We start from the raw sequence: 25,067 nt of genomic DNA on the forward strand, positions 1-25,067 counted from the left end.
AAGAAGGATTTAGATCAGCTCCTATTGATGAAATCATTATATAGGGATGTAAGCATTACCACACACCGTAATATTCATTGTTGTATTTTTAATAATTTTTAAATTTATTTTTAAATAATTAAATACACTAACCTGCAAATTCCACATAAGTGTCTGCTCAACTACTTTCACATCTCAAGATGGGAGATTTCAGTAGCTTACAAGACCATTTCCTATCCTCAACCTTGCAAGAGAAGTTTCTAACAACCTCTTTGACGATCGAGGTTGAGAGGTGGCAAGATGTGTATATAGGTGGTATAGTGCGGACTATACTGGTGTTTAAACCAACAATTCATCATTACTATAAAGCACACAGTTCTATTTTCTATTAGGAAAAGGGAAAATTTGACTTAATCTAACTCAGGAATTTATCTTCTTCTTTCTTTGGTCTTGTGTTATTTTTAGCTCCTCCTTCTAGCTCATCACTCAGACCATCTAGCTAACCAAAAGAAAGCAGGCGCTGAGAATCAAAGTCAAAGATTATATCTTGTCCTGTAGAGCTATTTGTATGAGCAATGGTAGGAACTCTTACTTGCTGTACACCTTGCAGCCTCCCTAGAGCTTTGCTTTGGTACCGCTACGTTATAAATATGGAAGTCTGCCCTTCACCCAGAAACAGCTTTGAAGAAAATATATACAGTGGTGAGTAAGTAAACCCTTGTTAAATAAATTTTTAATAAGATGTAGAGTACTGAGTCAAATTGCATTTCTGACAATCACATAGGAAATCTGGAGCTGCGTTTCTGAGGTGAAATTCCTCTGGGTGCCCAATTTTATGACATGCAAATAAACCTAGGAAACAAGCAAATAAACTGATACGTGGGTTTATTGAGGGAACATTTCTTACTGTGGAGCTAGGATTAGACTCATTATATTCCATCATGGCAGAAATCTAGATCCGTGAGTCTGTAACAGATAGTCATACATATAGTGTGGGAAAAACTTTTCAAAAGAATATGTAGAAGATTTCTGAGGCTTTTAAGAGAAAATTGGCAGCATGCCCAGAAAGGTACAATAGTGCAAGCAGGAAGTGTCCAGGGATGAATCAATTGCTTGTACTTGTAGAAGAAATAATATCAAGGTCTTGTTCCCTATTTCCACCCAGGGAAAGTTGTCCCGGCTGTATTTCAACAGCTCATAGGGAAGATTGAGATGTCAGAAATTAGTCTGATCAAATACTAGATGCTGCTTATATTTTCCATTTGCACAGGGACAGCACAGCTGCTCTAAGCAGCCTGTAAAGCAATTCTGGTAAGGGTGATTTGGGTAGCCTCATGATTTTCCATTTAATACAGCTTATGTCTGCAACTAATTTTGTACTGTTTGAAGTACAGCCCCTGTGGCCACTTCAGTGGCTTATAGTCATCTGCAGTACAAGTGCCTAGATAAAATTTCTTATATATAAGTCTAATCTGCTGTCTTATATAATCTTTCATTGTGCAAAGATGTGTGGATAAGAGAAAACAATAAGAAGCCCCCAGGAAAGATGGGACTTCTGCCTTTGGACATATGTTGGGATGGTAAAGCTGTGGGGAAGTAGTGTAGAGCAAGGAAAGAAACCTCACTAATCACAGTGGGGAAGCATTGGTCTGAACTTGAGATATGACTTAGTTGACCTGGGATTTATACACAAAGTCATAATAAAATATTTGAAGCAGCAGCTGCTTTTACATATTATTCAGAAAAGATTCTGGATGAAGAGTGATGTGAAATAAATATGACAAGATGCACTTGACCTGTCCAGTTCAGAAAGTGTGCAGCAACAGTACTAAAGTAAATGAATAAAAACAATATATAGTTCAATAAATATTTAATACAGACCACATGTCCTCTATCAGCCAGTTTTCCCAAGTTTTAACTTGTCCTCTCCATATCTCAAATTATTGTGTGGTTTTGTAGTGAATTGTAGCTGCCTTTCAGCCAGAGATATTTCAATGGTAAACTGATTTTCTTTAACGGACAGAGAGAATTACAGGCATTGAAGTCAGTAGAAATTTGTTTTAAGCACAAGCAGCAGGCCTACTAATTTTCAATCTACTTTAACTTTTTGAAAAACCCTTTGTAAAGTAGTCACACAGTCATAGTTACTAGCATGAAACTTAGAGTAAATGAAATGACTTAAATTTCAAAGTTATAGTCCTTCCTTCAGCAAGCCATCTGAATGAACAAGTCTAGGGCTTGACGCTGGGATAAGGATACACTTTTTAGCTTACACTGTAAAAATCTTATAAGTGATTTTGTGTTGTTGGGAATTAATTTGGAGAATCTATATCTGAATGAAGTGGGGAAAAGTCATGAAAACCATCTAAAGATATCCCAAACAAGTAATTGTAATATATTCTTAGAAATCCAAAGTTGCCATGCTCAGTCATTTTGAACAGTATCTATTGTGGTAAGCACTGTCCTGCAAGAGTAAAAATGATAAACAGGCCATAAAGAGGGCAAGATTTTTCTGTCTTCTCAAATCATCCTCCAAATAAACTTTTCACAGTTTTACCATACAGTATGTCCTTGCACATATATTTACTTGATGCAGTGTGTAGTAATACGTGAAAAAAAAAAGGAAATGTGAAAAATAATAAAATTGGCGTAATTGTAGATCAACTGTGTCCTGGTATTGGCCTCAGGCATATCTTCTTTTCAGGCTGTCTTCACTGCTGCAGTGCTGGTGTCTATCTTTGCAGTTATGGAAGAAATAGTACATTATCTTGTGACTGAATGGCTTAAACTTGACTACATTTACTAGAAAGACATGAAAATAACATCTCTGTAACTCTGAAATAGTAAATTTTTGGATGTGAGAAATGTGAAATGTATCTCTCCAGTTGACATTAGCTGAAGTGGTAAATGCCGTTGCCTCATAGATTAACTGGAAGTACAGAGGCCTACCCTTGAGGAGGAGCAACCCCAAGCACCAGGACATGCTGAGGGCCACTTAGCTAGAAAGCAGCCTTGCAGAACAGCACCCGGTGGACACTGTGTAGGCCATAAATCAGCAGTATGCCCTTGCTGCTAAGGAAGCTAACAGTATTCTCGGCTGCATTAGACCAAGTGTGAGCAGAAGGTTAAGAGAGGTGATAGCTTCGTTCTACTCAGCACTGGTGCGGCTACACCTGGAATGCTGCGTCCAGTTCTGGACCCCCTATTACAAGACACCTGGACTACTGGAAAGAGTACAGTGAAGGGCTACTAAGATGATCAAGGGACTGGAGTACCTCTCTTCTCAGGAGAGTGTTAGAGAGCTGGGGCTGCTCTGCTTGGAGGAGACTCAGGAGAGATCTTATCAGTGTGTATAAACACCTGAAGGGAAGGTGCAAAGTAGATGGAGCCATGCTATTTTCAGTGGTGTGTAGTGAATAAACTGGGCACAAACTGGTAGGCAGGAAGTTCTGTCTGATCACCAGGAAGCACTTCTGTGCTGTGCAAGTGATGGAGTACTGGCACAGGCTGCTCAGAGAGGCTGTGGAGTCTCCTCCTCAGGGATGTCCAAAAGTTGCCTGAACATGGTCCTGGGCAGACTGCTCTGGGTGTCTTGCTTGAGCATTGGGATTGGACCAGATGGGGCCAGAGCTTCCTTCCCACGGCAACCTTTCTGTGGCTGTTGTGACTGTGTGATCCATTAACTTTTTTTGCTCACGTTTCATTACAATTATTACTATATTTTTTAGATCACAAACTTGCCTGTTATTAGTGCAGCAGAATCCAAATAAAAGTGATAAACTGAAAAAGGAACAGGTGTTTGTGGAGAACACCTACCCAATAGTAACTATTACACAATAATAACAAGTAGTAAATGAAGCTGTACTGACCTTGGGAGTAATGTGACAACCTAAGAAATAAGCAAATACATAAAAATATACATAGGTTAGAGGAACTACTGTATTCTATAATTTGTCTTAAGGAATGAGAAATCAGTTCAACAGAGAAGATGTAGAAAACTTTTAAAATATTAAAAGCGTAGTACTGATATAAGATATTGTAAAAGTGGAAGAAGTTCATGGGATTTATATTCTTTCCTAACAGAAAATGAAATATAGAAAATTGCCTTATGTAGTACAATTTCTTCCTCCTTTGTATCACCAAGAAAGCTGCGTGCTAAGCATTTAGATTGGAGACAGATCAAAATGCAGATGCTTTATTTGGTTACCTTAATAGCTTAATAGGCTTTAAGGATTATTAGTTTCACAAGCCTTTTTGAGCTTACAAAATCCTAATGTATTTGCTTTTAGAAATTATGAGCTCAGTCCCAAAAACTCTTACTTCCATGAGCCCCTCAGTGAATTGCCTGATTTAATGCCATTGAACATTAAGGGTCTGCGTGATCACCATCTTGTTCTTGCAAGAACACTACAGTGGACTGGAAAGTGCAAGAAATTCCCAAGGGAGCCAAATAATCTCTAAAACTATAATGTCCCACTCAACTCAGTCTGTTCCCAAGGATATTTGTCCTACCTGCATTTGTGCTACAGTTAATCAAAATGCAGATGGATTGTACGTGCTAGATGTTATTCAAATCTCTATATTTAAAATACTTGAGTATGGGTAGTATTGAAGATAAAAAAGTAGTCCTTGTACCTACAGAAGGTACAGTTCAAGAGTTAGTTCCCATGAGTTGGGGTCCAAGGCCTGTTCAGCTAAATTTGAAGTGATAAAAACAGTCCCTCAAGATTGGACACGAATCCATGATGAGGCAAACCCTTCTTAGTTTGTTATGGCTTTCCAAGAGATGAAACTGGACTGCCTTTCTCCTTTGAAATGCTGGATGCATATGCCTTTGGGTATCACAGTGTCTTCTAGCCTAGCTTTTTGTTATGCCCTGTTGTGATGACCTTTACCATGTTAGACTAAGTCTCCTTGACCTGAGGAGCTGAGCTCCTTGAGCTGATCATTATATGTCTTTATACTTCCTCATCCAATGTTGAAAATTAATGCTGATGGGAGATTTGTCTTTTAACTATATTTCTGGCTGGAACTACTATAGCATTAGCCCTGGAAACCATCTGTGAACTTATTTGAAAAGATGTGAAAACAGTTACTTAGGAAAACAATACGCAACTTGATGATTCCTTCGGGTCTAGAACTCTCCGGTTGAAAAGCTGTGTTGAATTTTTTGTTTGTTTGTTTTAACACTGAGAAATATCTGTTATATGTATATTTCCACAGGCTTTTCCTCCTGATGCTTCTTGCCTTCAGTTGTGTAATCCAGTGAAAGGAATATTACTGAATATTACTTCAGACTTTTCTGGCTTGAGTAGAATAAATGTGTACATTTGGAAAGAACATACAGGAATCATAATTGCATCTCTCCGTGACATTTAATCAAAAATGAATCTGTTTAATCTGTAGCAAATGAATTAATTACTATCAAGGGTGCATTTTTTTTTTAAAGTTCAATCAGTTTCTCAGAAGATGTGAAATTTGCACTGCATTTTGCATTTAAGATCAAAAGTCCTGTCAGGTGTTTCTCACCATTGCAAAGGTTGTATGTAACTTCTCTTCCTGAAGTCCCTGACAGTCCTTATAGTTCTAATGGGCAGTTCTGAAGAAAAGGTCAAGACAAAATGTGAATATGCTAGTAGACATTAAGAAGGCAAACAGCCAAACTAAACCAAAACTGAAATTCAAATTCAGATAATACTGAGGAAAAAAAAAAATCAAACGGTTCTTCTTTTGAGAAGACTGAAAGCAGGCTAAGAATCCTGCATCAAACATTTTCTCCAGAAGACTGTGAAACTTCAGTCATTAAGTGTGTGGAGTAGGATCATTTCTGTTTAAGATTCTGAAATTGTAATTAACTCAAAAAGACTTTTAAAAGGCATAGGAAAAGTTCTCTGTTGTTGTTCAAAATTCCTTACAAGAGTGAGTCATCTGCTTCTTAAAAGTTTCAAAGAGAAGAATGTAAGCAGCAGCATCTATAAAGGATCTGATACCCACTGCCTTTGTGTTTTTTTTAAGGAACACCTGATCCTGAAAATTGTTGCTGATATGAGGTGGAAGATATTAGGGGAGAATTTTGTTTCAAGAGACAATACAGAACACATGAGATATGATGTATGAGAATAAGCTGTATAATGTATAAAGATATCATGAAGACTGGAACAGGTTGCCTGGAGATGTGGTCGATGTCTCATCCCTGGAGTCTTTCAAGGCGAGGATGGATCCAGCCCTGGGCAACCTGATCTAGGTGTGAGTGTTCCTGTTCATTGAGTTGAACTAGATGAGCTTTAAAGGTCCCTTCCAACTCAAGGATGCAAATGATTTAAGAAAAAAAGTGTTTTTCTAAAGAAGGTGGTCACACATCACTATGAACTCTGAGTTTCTAGATGGCAGAAAATAAAGTGCAGACACAATGCTAATTCCTTCTTTCTGTTTAGGTAACTGAGATAAAATGCCTGAAATAATTAAACAAAGCTGTACAGCAATTTCTAGCTAGATGAATTAAATGAAAATTGATAATGAAAAGATGTTGGTAAGGCTTTAAAATACTCTATTTCAATTCAATAGCAAGCTGGGTGTTATTGTAGGAAAATCATAGGGTAGTGTTGATAGTAGAAGAATTTTTCTGTCTAAATAAATTTTATGTAAGCGGAATCCAAACTGCCGCATCAGAATCTTTCACAGCTCTGTGTGTAACCCAGCTGCTTTTGGCAGAATGGTAGGTTTCTTCTTGCAGTACAAGTGAGTGGGCTTTGTTTGGGACATTCCTGCTTATGGCTCTTTCTGGTATTGATTTAATATAGAATCATAGAAGAATAGAATCATTAGGGTTGTAAGGGACCTCTAGAGATCATCGACTCCAACCCCCCTGCCAAAGCAGGTTCCCTACACCAGGTTGCACAGGTAGGCTGACTTCATATATGCTGACTTTAGATACAGAGGATCCAGTGTCTTTCTGTTTATTAACTTTTTCACAGAATTTTCTTAATAGAGAGCTATGAAGGTCCATTTCTTGCGTATTTTTTCATGATTGAGGAAGGCATAGTTGGCTTGCTCCACGAATCACTAGGATTTTCATACAGAAATATGTAGTCTCAAATGCCAGGGTCAATTCTCCCTGCTGAGTCACAGTTGGAAAGATTCAGCCAACATGTCAACATTTTTTCTGGAAGTTTTCCGTCCCATGTTTCTAAGAAGTATAAAATACAAGTTAGTTGATTTCTCCCCCCAAAAAAAGTAATGGTTAGAATTCACTGTACAGCTGTGTTAACAAATTATTCTTGAGCAGAATATAAAAACTTTTTAAGGTAGAATTTTATGGCTGTCAGCAGAGCATGTTCTTATTTAATAACAGGATATATAAAAAATGTACCTGTGCTTATATGGATAGAAGACTTGCTTTCCTCATGCTTGCAGAAATGTGTACGTTCTGTGTTATCTGCAGATCATTGGTTTTTATTTTAGTTTTTTATCTCTTGACTTGTTTTCAGTCAGCATCCAGAGTCATTCTCAGTGGTCTAAAGCAGAGGACGGGCCTTTTACATATTAACACAATTGTAAAGAAGACTTGGACACTCATGCTATCTTACCTTTTTCCATCAGAGAATTGCATATATTGGACTCTCCTACAGGACAGGTAGATTCTGGAGAGCATTTTTTCCAAAGGCTCTGCAATACCTCTGACACTTGACTCCTCACAAATCTGTATGTTGCTTTTCTCTGTCTGAGCCCAGAAGGTTGCTAGGCGTTGATGTTACAATAAATTTCGTTAATGCACTGGAGTCTGCTGTCACCCAGATCGATTCTACAGTCCTTGTTTCACAGATGGCACTATTAATCCAGCAGACTGGAGCAGCACATGTTTATCACCAACCCGAACAAGATTCCAGCCAGAAGTGAGACATGAAGGGTTTGCATCCTGTTATAGTTCCTGCTTTACCATCCGTTAATTAACTTGGTTTGGTTTATAGCGTTGTTCCTACTTGTCTGTGATGACAGCAGCAGAGGCCAGAAGTGAAAGCAGTCAGGGGTGCATGGGGTGGCTGGGCCCCAGTGCATCTGCGGAGCATTATGTGTGGCCCTTCTGAGTTTGCTGATGAGGCTGGGCATCACTTTGCTGGGAGAATCAGAGACACAGCTCACCATAGGCTGCCATACCATTAAGAAAGCCACTTAAATTGTGTGTTTATTTATTTATTTATTTATTTGTTATTGCTGTTAATGTTGGCTATCATTTTTTTCAAAAAATATTCTAGCAGTGAACTTGCTAGTGCAGTTGACTTCTGACCCGCAGCCCAGTCTGATCTGGCTCATCAGAGGAAGCAGCTAGATCTAGAGCCTTCAGTTTTTTCAGCTCTGGTTGTTGCAGTACTGCACAGATGGCAAATGTGACTTTAAATTATGTCAAGGTCTCAAAGTTCTTCCATCTGTTACCTGCTGGGTCAGGCTCCAGGATGAGCCAGCAAAGTCCTGACAGCCAGCAGGGTGGAGCGAGCCTGCCCGTGTGACTGACAAAGCCCTTGCAAAGGGAAGAGAAGATGTGAAATAGGAGCACCTTGTAAAGATGAATGTAAACAAAACCATAGCTTAATTAGCAGTCAGTAACATCCAGAAAGAGAGACCTTTTATTTAGTAGCATGTGATTGCTAGTGCTTTAGCAGGTTTTCCAGATGCAAATGCAGGATGATCTGTTGATAGACCCCAGAGAGTGGGAAATGTTTGTCTTGCAAAGCACATTTTTTCACTATATTTTGTTTGTACGTAACTAGTTCTGACTGACACCTTGCTTCAAAGTGCTATGGAATAAATAACACCTCTTCTCCTGCAGATTCAACTGGATCCTCTTCTTAATTTCTTAATTTTAATGCTAATCCCCTTTAATTAATTCTGTGATGTATGAAATCAGACTTGGAAACAGATTTGTTGTTGGAGGTTTTCCATAACAATGTCCCTGTATGTGTTATATCTTCATTTGTCTTAAGATTTTGATCTTACCTTTCTTTCTTTTTTTTTTTCCCCAGGTAGTTGATAAATGTCTATGAATCAGAAAGAAAAGATTTTGATAATTTACATCTAACCAGATTATTGAAAAATGACAATGGTTCAAGAGGAAGTTTCTGTATTTGTGTATGGGAGATCAGTCAGGAAATGGCGCAAAAGTTACAGGAATTTCTCAACAACAGTCCTAAGTGATTCTTTTCCATTCAATAAGCACAGTTTTGGATTAAAAGAATTGGTATAAACGACACCCTTCACATATTGCCATAGACATTCACAGTCAGACTGCAAGTATTCTCTGTATGAAGCATTTTAAAGTCATACATACACAGAGATATTTCCAGTAAAACTGATCGTAAAACAAAAATGACACAAACTAAAGGAGATTTAATCTGTGTTTCCTCTCATTCTGGCCATTTTGAAAATTTGAAATTTTGAATTTTTTCCTCTCATTCTGGTCATTCTGTGCTCTTTTACAATGGAAAGGCAATATTATTCCAAGAATCAGTTTGTTCCCTCTGACTCCTTTGATCAGTGTTCTAAGCACAAAAGTCAGTTAGCATAAAGCATCATGTATAGAAATACCATATTGTAAAAAGGTGTCTGTATTTCATCAAATCTTGATTGGAGCCTCACAACCTCCAACACAAGGATGTCGTGTTTTTTGCCAAAACTGCAATTCCAAAAGTTCAAGTAAATATGTTCAATTGAATGTGGGTTCATTGTCTGTTGAGTTTTTACATGCTGGCAGAATGATTATGGTCACGTAGAAACATAAACGTGAATTTGTGGCAATGGGAATTTCCTTTAAGGTCAAAAATCATCTTATGGATTATTTCCAGACTGATTACAGCTACACAGAACATAATATCTTACTACTTACTTACTACTTGCGGTTTCCTTAATATAGTTAATTTACTTGTATTAGAGATGTATCCTGTCATCTTAGATCAACCAAGATTATTTTGTATCGGGAACAGCATGACTTAGAAACACAGATTTACACTGGGATGTCATTAAAGCCAAGGACATGCCAACCTGGAACCTAATGACAGGATCTGGGATCAGGTATTTAAAAATTGCCAAATAGTTTGCATACTTATACTGAGGATCTAAAAGTATTCATTTTTATTTTAATGCCATTTACTCCCAGAAAGTCCAATTCCTATTCATCATGGTATCTACACTTAATGCAGGGACATTTTTTGTGTTTAAGGTTTCTACTGATCCTTCCATTTCTTATTCTGAAAACAACCTGTGAGGAGTTGCACAGGATGGAAACAGATGGTATGTAAGGAGAAGATTTACCTTCTCCTTGGTAAATTCAGATAAACATCTTTATGGAGGCAGACTGCTGAAAGAGTAGGAAAGTCTATCTCAGATAAAAGGGTTTGCCAGGAAAAAAGGTGTGTATGGTGGGCCAAATTTACATGGGTGTTGGGTGTTACACCTCTTGAAGAGAGAGGAGGATGGCAAGAAATTCCAAGAGATGACAAAGGACAGGTTTCGAAAGGTAAAAAAAAAAAAAAAAGAGAGAGAGAGAAAAGAGTCTTGAGCATTTGTGGAGCAACTGCTAGCTGAACAGAGGCTTACAGCTGTGAGGAAGCACACTGTCTCCTGATTATGATTCTTGCAGTGCCTAGAGAAAACAGATTCTAAGGTTGTTTGTGATAGGACGGGATTACGTAAAAGGTGGATAGGGTTGCCTGGAGTTTCTCTAATTGAAAGACCTTGTAGACTGTGAGTTTGGCTGGTGTCCAAAACAACATTGCTCAGCAAAAGTCTCTGAGAAATTGCATGATTTGCAATGAAACTCACCTGGCAGCTTGGAGGTAAAGAAATACTTTCGCCTTGAGTCTGAGTGGGAAAGAAAGGTGGAAGACAGGTCTTAGCCTGAGTTGGGACTGCTACCTGCCTTGGCTACCACTCTCACTACTTCACCACAGATTTCCTTGTGCCTTCTTATACCGGTGTTCTCCTGTTCCCTAACATGATTCAGTCTTCCCTACTTCCCTAATGATTTATGGTATTCTATATTCCCAACAGGAGTTGTGCTTGGAGCTGCAGGGCTACCTTAATTTTTAGAAAGTTGGTTTGGGAGAACCAAAAATCTCAGCTAGCAGAGGAGACCAACAGAGCTTCTGCTACTTGGCTTTGTGTTAGTGGGTTGCGTGCAGGCATCTGGTTCATAGTTGCAGAGACAAATCAATAGTGTAACAAGCAGTGTGGCGTAGTAGATTGATGAGGGAAGAAGAGCACAAAGAGATTTGCTTTCAGTTCTTTGCTGTATCACACTAGACATAATTTCCCAACTGAGGTATTCACAGCACTAGGAGACAAAATGGGCTTTTTCGTGTTGTAGCTCTGAATTTAGAAGCAGTGCTATTCAGTTATTTTCTGCCTCAGTTTCACTTCCTAAGTTGGAAGTAATTTAGCCTGTGCATGCTGCTCATTCTCCATAGCATGTCCCTGGTGGTCTCCATAAGTCAAGTTTACACAGATATTTCTGATTTCATTTTAATGCAAAGCAGAGCACTGTAGAAAAAGTAGTTAGAAGGCAGAAGGAATCCAAGTAAGACAGAAACTGATGTCTTCCATTTTTCTACACTTAGTGTGAAGAAAGCATTAACTTGTTCGACTTTATATCTGTAGATCATATTGGGAATTTTGGATTTGCATTTCTGTCCACACTTTTGTCAGACTTGATGGCACAGTGCTGATGTGTTACCTGCAAATTGTTTGATAAAAATTCTATTTCTTTTCAATATTTTTCTCCTTACCATTTCTTAGACCTTCCCCAAGTGCAAGAGAAACCCTTGGCTTAGATGGCATTAGCACATTCCAAATGAATATAGAAAATAATTAGGAGGCAGTGGTGAAAATACATGAAAATGATTTTCAGAAGGACAAATTTGGAGGCAAAATGCATTCAAATTACAAAGACAGAGAGCCTGAGATACTGTTGAGTCAAAGGTTCAAAATTAAAGATTTTCTTTCAGCAATCCTTCATTACGTCTCAAATTTAACTTATATTTTCCTATTTAAAAGCTGAGAAAGTGTAATAAAATCCAGTGAGTGAGTGAATTAATTAAAAAATAACTTTATTTCATCTGCTATCCTTTTACAGTATTGAAGAATCATTCTAACATTCTTTTGGATGTAAAAAGTACAAATGTTTTATATGCTTTGATCACATTGATTGTCTTATACCCCCTTAAAGCCATAAACTCCAATCTTTTGAACCAGTTGTCCAAAAATAAAAGTTATTTTGTATTTGTTAGATAATAAAGCATTTGGAAGAGGTATGTTTTGATGTTTTACATACAGCTATTGGAGAAGGCTGATGTCAGAAAAGAGATGCTTTGTGGCATATTCTATCAAATGTTTCTTGTGCTCAGCTTAAGATGCAAAACCGAAAGACAGAGATGAAATGCACAGCAAATTGATGAAGAGAGAGCAGACTTACCAGCAAGCTGCCCCTAAAGCAGAACAGAACAAAGTTCTTTACAGATAGTGTCACTGCCCTTAGTTTACAGATAGGGAAATGAAGGAGCAGAAGCAAAGCCATCTGTTAGATTCTGAATATTAGTCTCATGCAAAACTGATACCCCAGGACCTGCAGATCAGAGCTGGTGATGTGCTCCCACTGAATGAGGATTTGACTTTTGGAAGCTCTTTCATTTGAAATGTTAATATCCTAACAATCTTCTGAACTGTACTGATAATGCTTTTCTTCCTCCTTGCTCTCTCTTTTTTAAAACCTGTGAGTTATGACACTTGAAAATGTAATTAATGTTTCATGGAACAGGCAGTGCCACAGAAAACAGCATAAGCTTTTCCTTTTTCTCTTCTGAAGTGCCAGCGCTTTGCCTTCTGTGCTGTATCCTTTCCAAGCAGTACAGCAAACAGCTCAGCTGGCTTACTCAGTATCCCTCGTCCTTATATTTGCCTGTCTCTCATTTGGTTACTTTACTCCTGCAGTCATTGCTCTGAGAGCTGGATCTGGCTTGCACTCCTGCCAGCTGGTGATGAATTCAGCAGAGATCCTACTGGAAAGAAGTCCCCTGAGGGGACATGGTGTCTGTGAAATAAAACGGAGAAGTGAGCAAAGCTGGACACGACCAGGGCAGCTGAGGATGCACTGATTCAGCATTTCCCTTCTGGGTTCTGTGGTCTAGGTTCTCCTTCCTGTAAGAGGCTCGAGGGCGTTGGTAGGAGGGCAGTGAAGCTGAAGTTCTGCCATGTCTGTGGTGAGCCCTCTGCATTGCCCACTCACAGCTATGAGATTTATCTGATTGCTGCAAATTATCATAGCAGCAACATGCACTAAGGTCTATCAGACCTTTTCCTTTCTGAGCATTATTGTGTCTATTTATTGGAAAAATTCTAAAACACCCACAGTCAGTAGCATATCCTTTGTATATTTAGGTAAGCAGGAGCCCTAGGAAATGATTTTCTGCTCTCTTCTTTCTGAACCATGCAGGTTGAATGAATTGTATGAAGAGCAGTTGGTAACATTTGTAGCATGGTTGGAGTTTGGCCAAAAACTTTCCCATCCCCATGCCCAAAACCTGAGGTTTGTTTTGCGATTTTAATTCAGGCATTCTCTAAATTTTGAGAATTTAATCTTGGAATATTTACTAATGCTCCCATGTAATATTATTGATGAAGTTGTAGCATATTAAAGATTGTAAGTCCAGGTATTTTAAATCTAGCTACATAAAACCCTGTTGATGTACTTAAACTGTCACTTGTGAGCAAATGTTTTACATGCGTAAGTGCCTAATGACTGCTGTAGTTAACTTATGTTAGTTTTATTTTTTTTTCCAAAGGTTCTTATGTCTCCCCTGAAGGTTGCTTAGAAATATGTAACTATTGTATTAATTTATATAATCTATAAAAAAAATTAGGAAAAAGTGAGTTCATTGCCAAATCTTGAAACGAGGATAAGAGGACAACTTAAAACTGCATGATTACTTCTGACACTAAGATGATTAAAAACTCATCAAGTCTTTAAGCTTGAGCTATTACATTGCCATCCTAAGCCAGAGATACCTGCTTTTAAGTAAGTTCAGAGAAGGTAAGAGACATAGGGTAGACTGTGACTTTTTTGCACATAATGTGTGATTGGTCCTACTGGCTGACCATAAGAGTTAGATGTTCATATAATAGTACACATAAAAATCTGGACTTAACTCAGCTGACCTAGCATTAGCATGTAATTTTACAGCTGATTGCTTAAACCACCATTTGTCACTGTGTGAAATCATCTAAGATGCAACTCTTCTGAACTTGTATGAGGATTCATGAAAGGAAGACATATTGTGCAATTATATGAACAGAAAGAAGGCAACAGAAAGAAGGCAGCTGTCCTGCTTTCCTAAGAGTTATATATTTCACACTACATGTTTGTAAACAAGCAGTTGTAAAAGTGTCCAAGTATTTCAGTTTGATATTCCAGCTCAATTTCTGTTAAAGTTCAAGCTTAAGTTAATAAATGTGTCACTTTAATTAAAAGAAAAACAATAAGCTTACAACCTCAGTTTAATTTTTTATATGAGTCTTGTGAATCATACTTATTCATGAATATGCAATTATTTTACTTTTTGGAAATAGTATGGTAAAAGGGAGATGTCAGGCTAAGTGAAATAAAATTTTATTTTTCCACAGTGTGCTTCATTTAGATAAAATCTGAGGTTATTTATACAGTTTAGGTCACAGGGTGCATTCAGGTTGTGATCTAATAAATAATAATATGTAAGCTAAAATCCCTGTCATCGGTTCACGATTATAAAATATGTAAATATGCTCTTTTAACCGCTCACAACCTTTCTACGTAGTGTCTTGAATGTCTCCAAGAATGGGGCATCCACCATCTCTCTGGGCAGTCTGTTCCAAGACAAAGTTTATAACATAAAATTGTGTTGGGATATTCATAAGAGGGAGGATTAAGGGATTCTAATTTGGCAAAACTCAAAGATTTGCTTAGGACGAGAACTAGATAAAATAATAACTTTATGCATTATTTTGCTTTCTTTCAAAAAGCTCATTAGGTTTAATCTATCCAACTGTATTTATTTGGATTTTACTTAATGCATTAACCTGTCTTACCAAATATTTTCCAATAAGTGCATAACATCTCTGTTTCAGGTACATTAGTAACACTCTGAAAATAGTGATTTTTAAAAAGGATCCAGGCCCCATTAAGTCAACTGACTCCCTTTGAAATGCGTTTCATTTCTTTGCAGTTCAGCCCAACAACAAATGGAGACATCCTTAGACCTTCAGCCTTAGAAGTGTCTTGCAAAGATTAGAGAGCCCTGTGTACACAAAGAAAACTACTACCTGTAATTTACTTTAGGACTGTCAAGCAATACCTCACTGATATGTACAAAATTGCAGAGTCCAGGTACTGCTTTCGAAAGTGTGTGTAAGAGAGATTGGCAGATGTCCTTCACAGTAATGCAAGGCTGAGTCATTTTAACAAAATCCTATTTGGGCCCATATTCTACAATAACAACAAAACCATATTGCATTTGGCACCATGCTCCGCCAGCTACTGAAGATCATGAACTTTTGTTATTCCCATAAAGCTGGTTAAAATTAATAGATAAATAAAATTAGCTTTTTAATTATTATAATGGGAAAATATTTAACAAACATGAAAGAGATGCCAACCCACCCTGTAGGTTGCATGCTGAAGCCTGTTTATATGTTTACCTGCTGTTGTTTGACACTGTCTTCTGATGCTGGTGGAGCTGAAGTCAAACGCCTACTTTCCCAAATTAGGCAGAGGCTTTGCTAGTTGCCTCAGACTGCTGGACCTGTGAAACGGTCACTGCATAAGGAGAGCAGAAACCCTTATACCTACAGGTAGTCATTTCCCAGATTTTGCAGTATCAGGTCATACAATCTAATATATAGTTAAAGTCAGTAGCCATCTTTTATCAGCAAGAATATTATTTAGCCCTTTGAATCACAGAATCGTAGGGATTGGAAGGGACCTCAAGAGATCATCAAGTCCAACCCCCTACCAAAGCAGGTTCCCTACACCAGGTCGCACAGGTAGGCGTCCAGGCGGGTCTTGAATATCTCCAGAGAAGGAGACTCCACAACCCCCCTGTGCAGCTGTGCCATTGCTCCGTCACCCTCACCGTAAAGAAGTTCCTGCGCACATTCGTGCAGAACCTCCTGTGCTGCAGCTTCTGTCCGTTCCCCCTTGTCCTGTCTGCACACACTGCTGAAGAGAGTCTGGCCTCACCACTTTGTCCCCCACACCTCAGATATTTATAAACCTGGATCAGGTCCTCTGTATTTTAAAGGAAAGTGGGAGGACACCTGCCAAATAATGGGGCATCATCTCTTGGGTGAATTAGGAACCTGTTTTTCAAGAATATGAATTCCCAAACCACTGCCAAACATGAAACACTTTCCAAGACCAGACAGAACCGTCTGATAGGTCCTGGTAATATAATCATTCTCTTATCTCTTTGATAATTTTTCTACAGTTGCATTTGATTGACAAGAGATGAAGGTGTTGTTTAGCATTTTCTTTTAAATTTGGCCGTGAAAATTTTCAGGGAGAAATAAGTATCTAGTTCAGGTGTAACACAAGCTATTTCTTTCGTAAATTGGAGGTCATTATACAACTCATGGGAATGAAATGAAAAGAACCACTAAGGACTGTGAAGAGTTGCATGGATTTTGATGCTGATATATGATATTACTTACAGTTACATTCTGTTTGGCTGTGGGAAATTGTCTTACATTTCTGCAGAAATATTACTTATTATTTATTAAAGTTGAATGAATTTCTTTGGTGCAACCATTGTGTGATGGGGTATACTCCTTTCAACAATTTAGAAGTTCTCAAAAGTGATCAGCTGTGGTATCTTTACTGCGTATTGTCATATCAAATACTGTTGAGCATTGTAGTGCATAAAAGATAATTGTAGCACTTCTGAGCAATAGTATTTGGCTTTTTAGGGGTCAGAAGATAGCATTGGCAAGGAAGTTGTCAGGTTTAGCGTTATTATACTTATGACAGTGAGAAGAAGTGTGTGAAAAGGAGCTGAAGGTGATTTTTTCTTTGCAAGTGGAACTTTTATATTTTCTCTGAAGTAAAATCTTTTAAGGCTTTTAGCGCAGATGAAGTGAGGAAGGCATCATCACTGATGTAGGTAGGAGGATAGGCAAACTCATAAGTGTTCCATGGCATATAGGAGAACCCACAAATGTTTTGGTAAATTCTCAAAGAAAATAGCAAACTCTCATGATTAATTTTCCTGTATTTTTCATAAAACCGTAACACAGAGTTGTGCCTCAGATACTTTTACAAAAAAGCGTACTAGAATGCATTGCTTCCATTTTGCATAGCTACAACAAGTGAATGATTTTGCAGAAATTATAACATGATTTTTTATTTTTTCTGCTACAAATCTAATCAGGAATACACATAATGGACATGACATTCAATTTCCATTTCTTCTTGATCCTAATTGCTGTAGCTGTCAAGATTTAGGAGCAAACTTACCTTCACTGAAGATATGTCGTAAAAGAGACGTGATCCAATATATTAAAAAATACATTTTTTATTCTTACTAAAGAAAGTATAACCTTTTTAACGGTGGACTAGTTTTTTGGTGTGAGCTTAAATGAAAAAGTTGAATAAAATGTCTGATAGATTTTCTCTACAAAAGAAAAATTATACTTTAAAATATTTAGGCATGCAGTGTGTGATATCTAAATTACATAGCACTAGATTTGTAAATGCAAAATTCACTATTATCAATGTGAAAACAGCTTGATTTGCTCCCTCCTAGTAGTGAAAATTGTCATCAGATATCTCATGTAAACACACTGCATATTAATTTTTCACTGTTTAATGGAATAGTTAACAATATTTTAAGGTGTTGTTGCTAATCTAGGAAGCAATCCAGGCATTATAAGTTTTACTATCACTGAAATGTCAACCATTATTTACATCCCTATTTTTAGGAATTGTGGAGAAATTTCTCCCTTAAAACTCTGTTTATGTTTTAGTCTTGAACACTTATTCTAGGATGTAACTTGACTTGCAAGTTAAGCTCAGATACAATTACATTACTAATCATGTGGAAAAAAACAATTGGAAAGATCTGTTTCACTGTATTATAACCCGTTATGTACTGTGAGAGCAAATTTAATTATTTCAGTTGTGTTTTTCCCTTTTTGTTTATTTCCTTAATAAATATGCAAAATATAATTCATTATTCTCTCTCTTTTTACCATAATCATCTTATACAGATTAAATTGTATGTTACAAATTATCATTTAGTTTTTATAGGCTCATTCCACTTTAGCCAGGTCCCTTTCAAGTAAGTGACAGAGTTCCTTGTAACTTCAGTTCTTATTCAGGAATGCCTTCATCTCAAACCCAGTGTACTCAACATTTCTGAAGAATGGTGAACATTCTCAGGTGTCTCTTGGCCTTAAAGAAAATTACACTCTTCAGCTTTTTTTCAGGTGTAACCTAAAATATATGAGGAGTGTATTCTCACATCTTTCACGATTAAAATTAAGAAACAGATTCCATAGAACCGCAGAATGGTTTGGATTGGAAGGCACCTTAAAGATCACACTCAGTCCTGTCCCCTTGCAGTGGGCAGGGCTGCCACCCACCAGGCTCAGGCTGCCCAGGATCCCATGCAACCTGGCCTTGAGCACCTCCAGGGATGGGACATCCACAGGTTCTCTGGCAGCCTGTGGCAGTGTCTCACCATCCACTCCAAATTTTCCTTTGTCCAAATAATATTTTTTATAGTATTACGATAGTTCCAGTTCTTGACAGTTGTCCACGTTATCACAAACTCGATTTGTGTATAACCACTGATCTTTAGAACTATGAGGCCAAAATCTCTCCTTTAGAGACAACAGAAACTCGTCCTGAGCAGTTCTTTTTGCATTCCTGTGAATTTTATTGCAAGATAACATTTCCCTCACAGGAAGGTTCCTCAAAGTATAACCAAACAAAACATGTATCAATTTGTTTCTTAATGAGTCTGTGTATTTGTATTATATATATATATGCATTATATACAATTGTATTTACTAGTAAATGTAAGTTTAATATAATTATATAAAATTTCTACAGTTCTTTTGCTCTTTTGTTGTCATTTTAGAGCACAGATTTGCACTTTCTCCTTCTTTCTTTTTCTTTCCACTCCATTAAAAGTTTTTTTTCCCTGACAATTGTCATCAGCAGTTGCATAAGACATATTTTTTTCCTCACTGTTTCTCACAAAAAGGCAGTCTAATTTCAGATGTGACAGGTAGTTCCTTTATCAGAACACAGATCCCTTTTCTCTGTTTCATCCTGTACAAGTTAATATTGACAGCTGGTGGAACATTTTTGACACAAACAGTTCGGTTCAGGTTATTCTTTTCCTCATTATGGAGCAGAAGAGACCTGTTCTGTTATCAGAGTCTGCACCTAATTGCTTGTCTTCCACTAACCTTCAGGGTTAATTCACTGACTCAGAAGGTATGTTCTGTCAGATTGAGTTCATGTGTGTCAAAAAGAGAGTTTCACTGTACAGGGAAGAGTAACACAGAACTACTGCCACATAATTCATTTTCTATATGATGCACCAACCCTGAATCTTGGTACAGAGGAAATGACTTATATGTCAGCTTGTGGGGAAGGGGCTATGATCAGAAAAGGATGAATGTAAAATAGCTGTAGTTGGCATTATTTCCTTTTATAATTAGTATTTAACAACTGGAATTTCTTAATCCATGTGCCTGGGTGTTGGCTTTTCATCAGGGCTAATCAGAATGACTAGAAAAATGACATTGCTTTATCACAGTATGTTGTTGAAACATAACTTCATGGAAAGAGTTCTGGGCCCCCATTCAATACATTCAGTTGTTAACTTCATTAAAGATACAACCAAGACTCAGGCCTACAAATCAGTTATACTGGTTTTCAATGGAAATATGTCAGTGCTTTGCTGTTATTATAGGGATAAGATGTAGGAGTCACAAATCATCTTCGGGATACAGCACTTACCTGGCAGCATTTGCTGCCTTCAAATTTAGCCACTGTTTCCTTTGCTTTCATGGCAGAGCACTCTGTGCCATCTTGTCTCTCCTTAGCTGTTGCTGCCTGCTTAGGATACATGGCCATTTGCAGGGAAATCAGCCTTCATTTCCTCATGTAGTCCTTTCCTGCCAAATACCAATGTAATTTTTAGATTTTATTGAACATTTCCTTGGTCAGCTCTGAGTTTCTTACCACATTTAGTTTTTTATTCCTCGCTCCCACATAGTGGTTTGTACATGGGATTTTGCCCCTCTGTGTATTTCAGCATGATAGGTAGCACAGCTTCTTGCCAAGCAGATGGCAAGAATGAAAATCTCCTGCAGTGCTTCATTATGAGTAGACTGCGATTTTCCTGATTGTTAGGATGCTTTAATTGAAGTGGTTCAAATACCTACCACCACAACAGAGTTCAGATAATCATACATCTGTGGTGTTTTACTGCCTTTCCACTTTATGCGTGCTCCATCTGACGTTTCTTTTTGTTTTTTCTCCCATTCATGTAGTCACCAACCACTGGCGACAAGGATGACCAGACACTGACGGTATGCAGCAACTAGTAGTTTTCTGAGCATTTATTTCTCAAAGGAGTGGTAAGGCAAACAAGGTTTAGCACACATCAGCGTTTGTATCACTGGGCTTTCTCTCTCCATCTTATGCCACTGTTGAATTTAAATATTTAATTTCCAATGATGAAACTGTGAATTGATTCCCTTGTCCAGTTTTTATCGTTTTGCATTTAATATTTGTATGACACCAGAGATTTATATATATATTCTGTTTTTATTACAAGACAAACAATGCATTTTTTGAGTCAAGTTTGGGTTTTTTTCTTCTTATAATGGGACTTCCAGACTTTGTTGTCCAGCTGTCCATGAGTTCTGGTTATTGTCTTTATCCGAGTGAGAAAACTGCTCTCCACAAAGTGGTCTTAGTCAACATGGTATGCTAAATACCATAAATGGTATGCTAAATACCATAAATATGAGACAATGGCTTGGAGAAAAGAACCTCAGGACATGTTTAAAAGTTCCATAAATTATGTGAAAGATTCTTGAACACAGGTTGTGTGGTGCCTTCACTGCTTTACCAGTCTTTCAGTCTGTTTTTTTAATTGTTATTTACTGAATTGAACCAAAGAGGCATACTTTTGATTGAATTTTAGGATTTTACTCTTAAAAAAATGTTATCAAGACTCTGCATATTTGCATTGCACTAGAGGCATTTAAGATTAAGACTTATTTTTGAGATTTGACCGCAAGGTTCTGCGTAGAAGTAGATTATAAATTACTCTTGATGACATTGTAAGGCTGTAATTTTCTTAATATTTTAAGAGTTTTCACAGAGAAGGATTATTTTTAACTGTTCTATTCCTATGTCTTGTAAGACTAATAATTAACTGGATGAACTATCTCCTCCAAGGAGATTGACTATATTCTTGACAGTGTTTAATTGAGTATGTGGTAAATATGCTATAGTTATGCTATATATATCATATATAGATATGCTATGTTTGAAAGTGTTTCACTGTATGAGAATGTGTGAGATTAATTCATAGTGTTTCAGGCCTGCTTCTATACAAAGAACAAATAAAACCTAAATTCTGTCCTTTATTTCTCACTTAGACCAAGCCGCGGCTCCAGCGGGGAGGAAGTTCTGCATCTCTCCACAACAGTCTGATGAGGAACAGCATCTTCCAGCTCATGATTCACACACTTGATCCACTTGCAGAAGGTATGCCTATTAATTTTCTATTTTTTTTCTCCTCATTAAACTATTCTCTACATTTCTTTTGCTTTTCACCCATAGTTTCTGAATGTGTATAAATTTTCTTGAGAGTTTTGCATTCAAATGACATGATATGCTTACTCCCACCAAGTGACTTACAACTTAGGAAATTTGTTCATTGTAGCGATAACTGAAAACTGATCTCTTGATTGGTATGTATCATAATCACTGTTTTCCTTCACCTCTCTTTTCAGCAGCAACTTAGAAGTTACAAAACATCAATCATCTTGTACTTCTGTAGAGTTTTTTTTTTGTTTTTGGTTTTCCTAGTCTTGATTTTATTACATCAGGGTTAAAATAAAAAGAAATAATAATAAGATAAAATAAAGCCAAACCAGTGAGAGATTTGTCATGGAATTATAGAAAAGGATGAGCCTCTCCTGGTTTGACTTAGAGTGGCTTAGCACTGAGATTAGAAAAAAGCAATATTCCTCAGTGTAACATGAGGGATGCTTTGGTCTGAAAAGGTGTCAGGAAAACCATAATTATTTTGCAATTTCAGGATAATCTCAACTTTTGGTACACTTGCAAAAAAATTCAAGGCCAGACATACATTAGGTGTATATGCATCCGTAATAGTTCTCGCTGGAGTAATAATTGTCTGGAAAAATCACAATTGCAAAAATATGTGAGGGACTGAAGAGACACATTACTGACAGTGATAAATTCCAAATATTGCCAATCATGAAGTACGTTCTTTCATTTAAGTTCCATTTATGTTTCTTATTGCAACATTGCACACAGCTTTTTAAGTTGCTCTTCGTGTCCTAGACAAGGCAAAACTTTTCCATTTCCTTCTTCATAAGATGAAGCTGATGTTCCTATTGTCAACACAAGGGCAATTTTAGCTCTTGCATTATCCACACCATTATTTCTACTCTGATAATGATCCACTGTCACAAGAAAATGGAGTATGCATTTTGCTTTGGTTAGTGATGCATTATTCGCTGCCAAAGCCTGTTGCCTGCTAGAGTGGAGCCATCAACAGACTGTGCTCTGTCTATTCTCATAAATGCTGAAAAAGGACTATGTAATTTACTGGAGATAGCCATTCAAATTCAATCACTGTAGCAGGTGAGTTGGTTTTCTTACTGCTGCAAACTTTCCTTTCAAGCCTCGTTTTCACCCACTTGTTAGTCAAGCTTTTTCCTCTGATAGGAAAAGAACAGGCTTTTAGTAAGAGCTTGCAGAAGAACAAAAATCTGACAATCTCTCTCATTCCTCTTTTTCCTGAAAGCAGTGCTCCTAGGCTGAAGATATGCCGTATATGTCAAATAGCACTAAGTGCTAAGTGAAATGATAATAGAGATCATCAAATCATTTGAAAGATAGAACAGAAGTGGGTTGGGAAGAATCCTTTAGCAGAGGCATTTCTAGGTTGAAAACTAGAAATGCTTACTGGAGTTCAGTTTGGACTTCAGCCTGGGAAAAAAGGTTTTCAAAATGTGAAATCTGTCCTGGGAAACATAGAAGTCTAGCATTTTTTAAGATCAGTTATTGTAATTAAATATATCAAACATCATATATAATTATGTGAGTAAAACTCTTGAGATCAATATGGATTGTTAGGAACAATTGCAAAGGATAAATCTTATTCACAGAAAAAACTATCTTCCTGGTCTGCTTGCTCATAATACCTTACAGATTGCTTTTTAAATTTTTTTAACCTGTGTCCAAACTCTTATATCTGTCCTGAAGCTCATATGCTCAAAAATAAGAATCTAAAGTTCTTGTGGTCCTTATATGAGTATAAGGCACTGATATGAAACCTGTATGTTTCACTAAAACTGACATGCTGAGTTTGAATTTACAAAAGCAAAAAAAATAAACCAAATCAGCATTTGCCTTAAATACTGTGTTGTTATGTACAATTATTGTCAAGATATGTCCAAGTAATATGGAAAATGGAAATTGGTTTGCAGACATTGAATTTGGTATTGACATCAAAGGAGCTAACATTTCAAATATCCACCAACTACACAATATTAAAATTTTAAGTAATGAAAGCAGAACGTGCAATACAGTAAATACTTCTGCATTTGCAGCTTCAGTTTTATTTTTATTAATATGTCCAGATATATTAACCATTGTATTCTGCCACACTTTATAGTCATTAGCCCTTTCTGAGACACTACTTTTGTGGGGAGGCTTGGCTTTCAAGATTTTTAGAACTGCTGGTGGTTTGGAAGGCATACAGTCACGTCAGCTCACCTCTATGGCCATTAAGATCATGGAAGAGATCCTTCTAGAAACTGTGTCAAAATGTATAGAAAACAGAGAGGTAATTATGGACAACCAACAGGCCTTCATGCAGTGCAAATCATGCCTGACTAACTGGGTGGCACTCTATAACAGTGTCAGTATTCATGGTGAAAAGTAGCTGATGTTATCTACTTTGACTCAACCGAAGCCGTTCATATGGTTGCACACAACATTCTTATCTCTTAATTGGAGAGACATAGTTTTGATGGATGGACAGTTCATTGGATAAGGAATAGGCTGGATGGCTGCATCTGATGAATTGCTTTCAGTGGTTCAGTATCTAGGTGACAAGTGGTGTCCGTCAAGGATCCATCTTGGGACTGGTGATGTCTAATATTGTCATTGGTGACATGGACAGAGAGGTTGAGTGAGCACTCAGCAAGTTTGCAGATGACATCAAACTGACTGGTGCTGTAGAAGGAAGGGATGTCATACAGAGGGACCTTGACAGTCTTGATAGGCGTTTTTATGCAAACTTCATGAAGTTCAAAAAATCAAGTGAAAAGTTCTGTACCTGGCTCTGGCCATTCCTGAACTGTGGTACTGACTGGATGATAAACAGATTCAGAGGGCCCACTGTACAAGGGCTTGGCTATATTGGTGGATGAAATACTTGTTATGAGCAAGACATTTGTGCTTGCAACCTAGAAAGCTGGTGGTATCCTGCATACAAAAAAAAGTGTGGCCAACAAGTCGAGTGAGGAGATTCTCCTCTACTCTACTCTCTTGGCACCCCACCTTGAGTACTACATTTAGTTCTGGGGCACCTGGCACAGGAAAGACATGGATGTGTTGGAGTGAGTCTAGAGGAGGTCCACAAGGATGATCAGAGTGCTGGAGCACCTCTCCTGTGAAGAAAGGCTGAGAGATCTGAGCTTGTTCAGTCTGGAGAAAAGATTTTAAAGTTCTGGGGGTCTATATAGCAGTCTTTCATTTCTGAAAAGGAGTTTACAAGAAAGTAGGG

The 25,067-nt window shown here is 37.5% G+C and overlaps 1 protein-coding gene across 2 annotated transcripts in view; it reads left to right on the forward strand.

Moving 5' to 3' along the window:
• SLC24A2 (solute carrier family 24 member 2) overlaps positions 1-25,067 on the forward strand; it is a 101,378-nt gene that overhangs the window by 33,055 nt on the left and 43,256 nt on the right. For both annotated transcript variants that reach the window (XM_065740618.1, XM_065740617.1), the window contains exons 2-3: positions 20,560-20,598; positions 21,679-21,787. In XM_065740618.1, the coding sequence (XP_065596690.1) occupies positions 20,560-20,598; positions 21,679-21,787 (148 nt within the window). The remainder of the gene's footprint in view (positions 1-20,559; positions 20,599-21,678; positions 21,788-25,067) is intronic.

The sequence above is a fragment of the Cyrtonyx montezumae genome, unplaced genomic scaffold (genome assembly GCF_038088225.1).
Source record: "Cyrtonyx montezumae isolate F1298 unplaced genomic scaffold, pur_monq_1.0 scaffold_29, whole genome shotgun sequence".
NCBI lineage: Eukaryota > Metazoa > Chordata > Aves > Galliformes > Odontophoridae > Cyrtonyx > Cyrtonyx montezumae.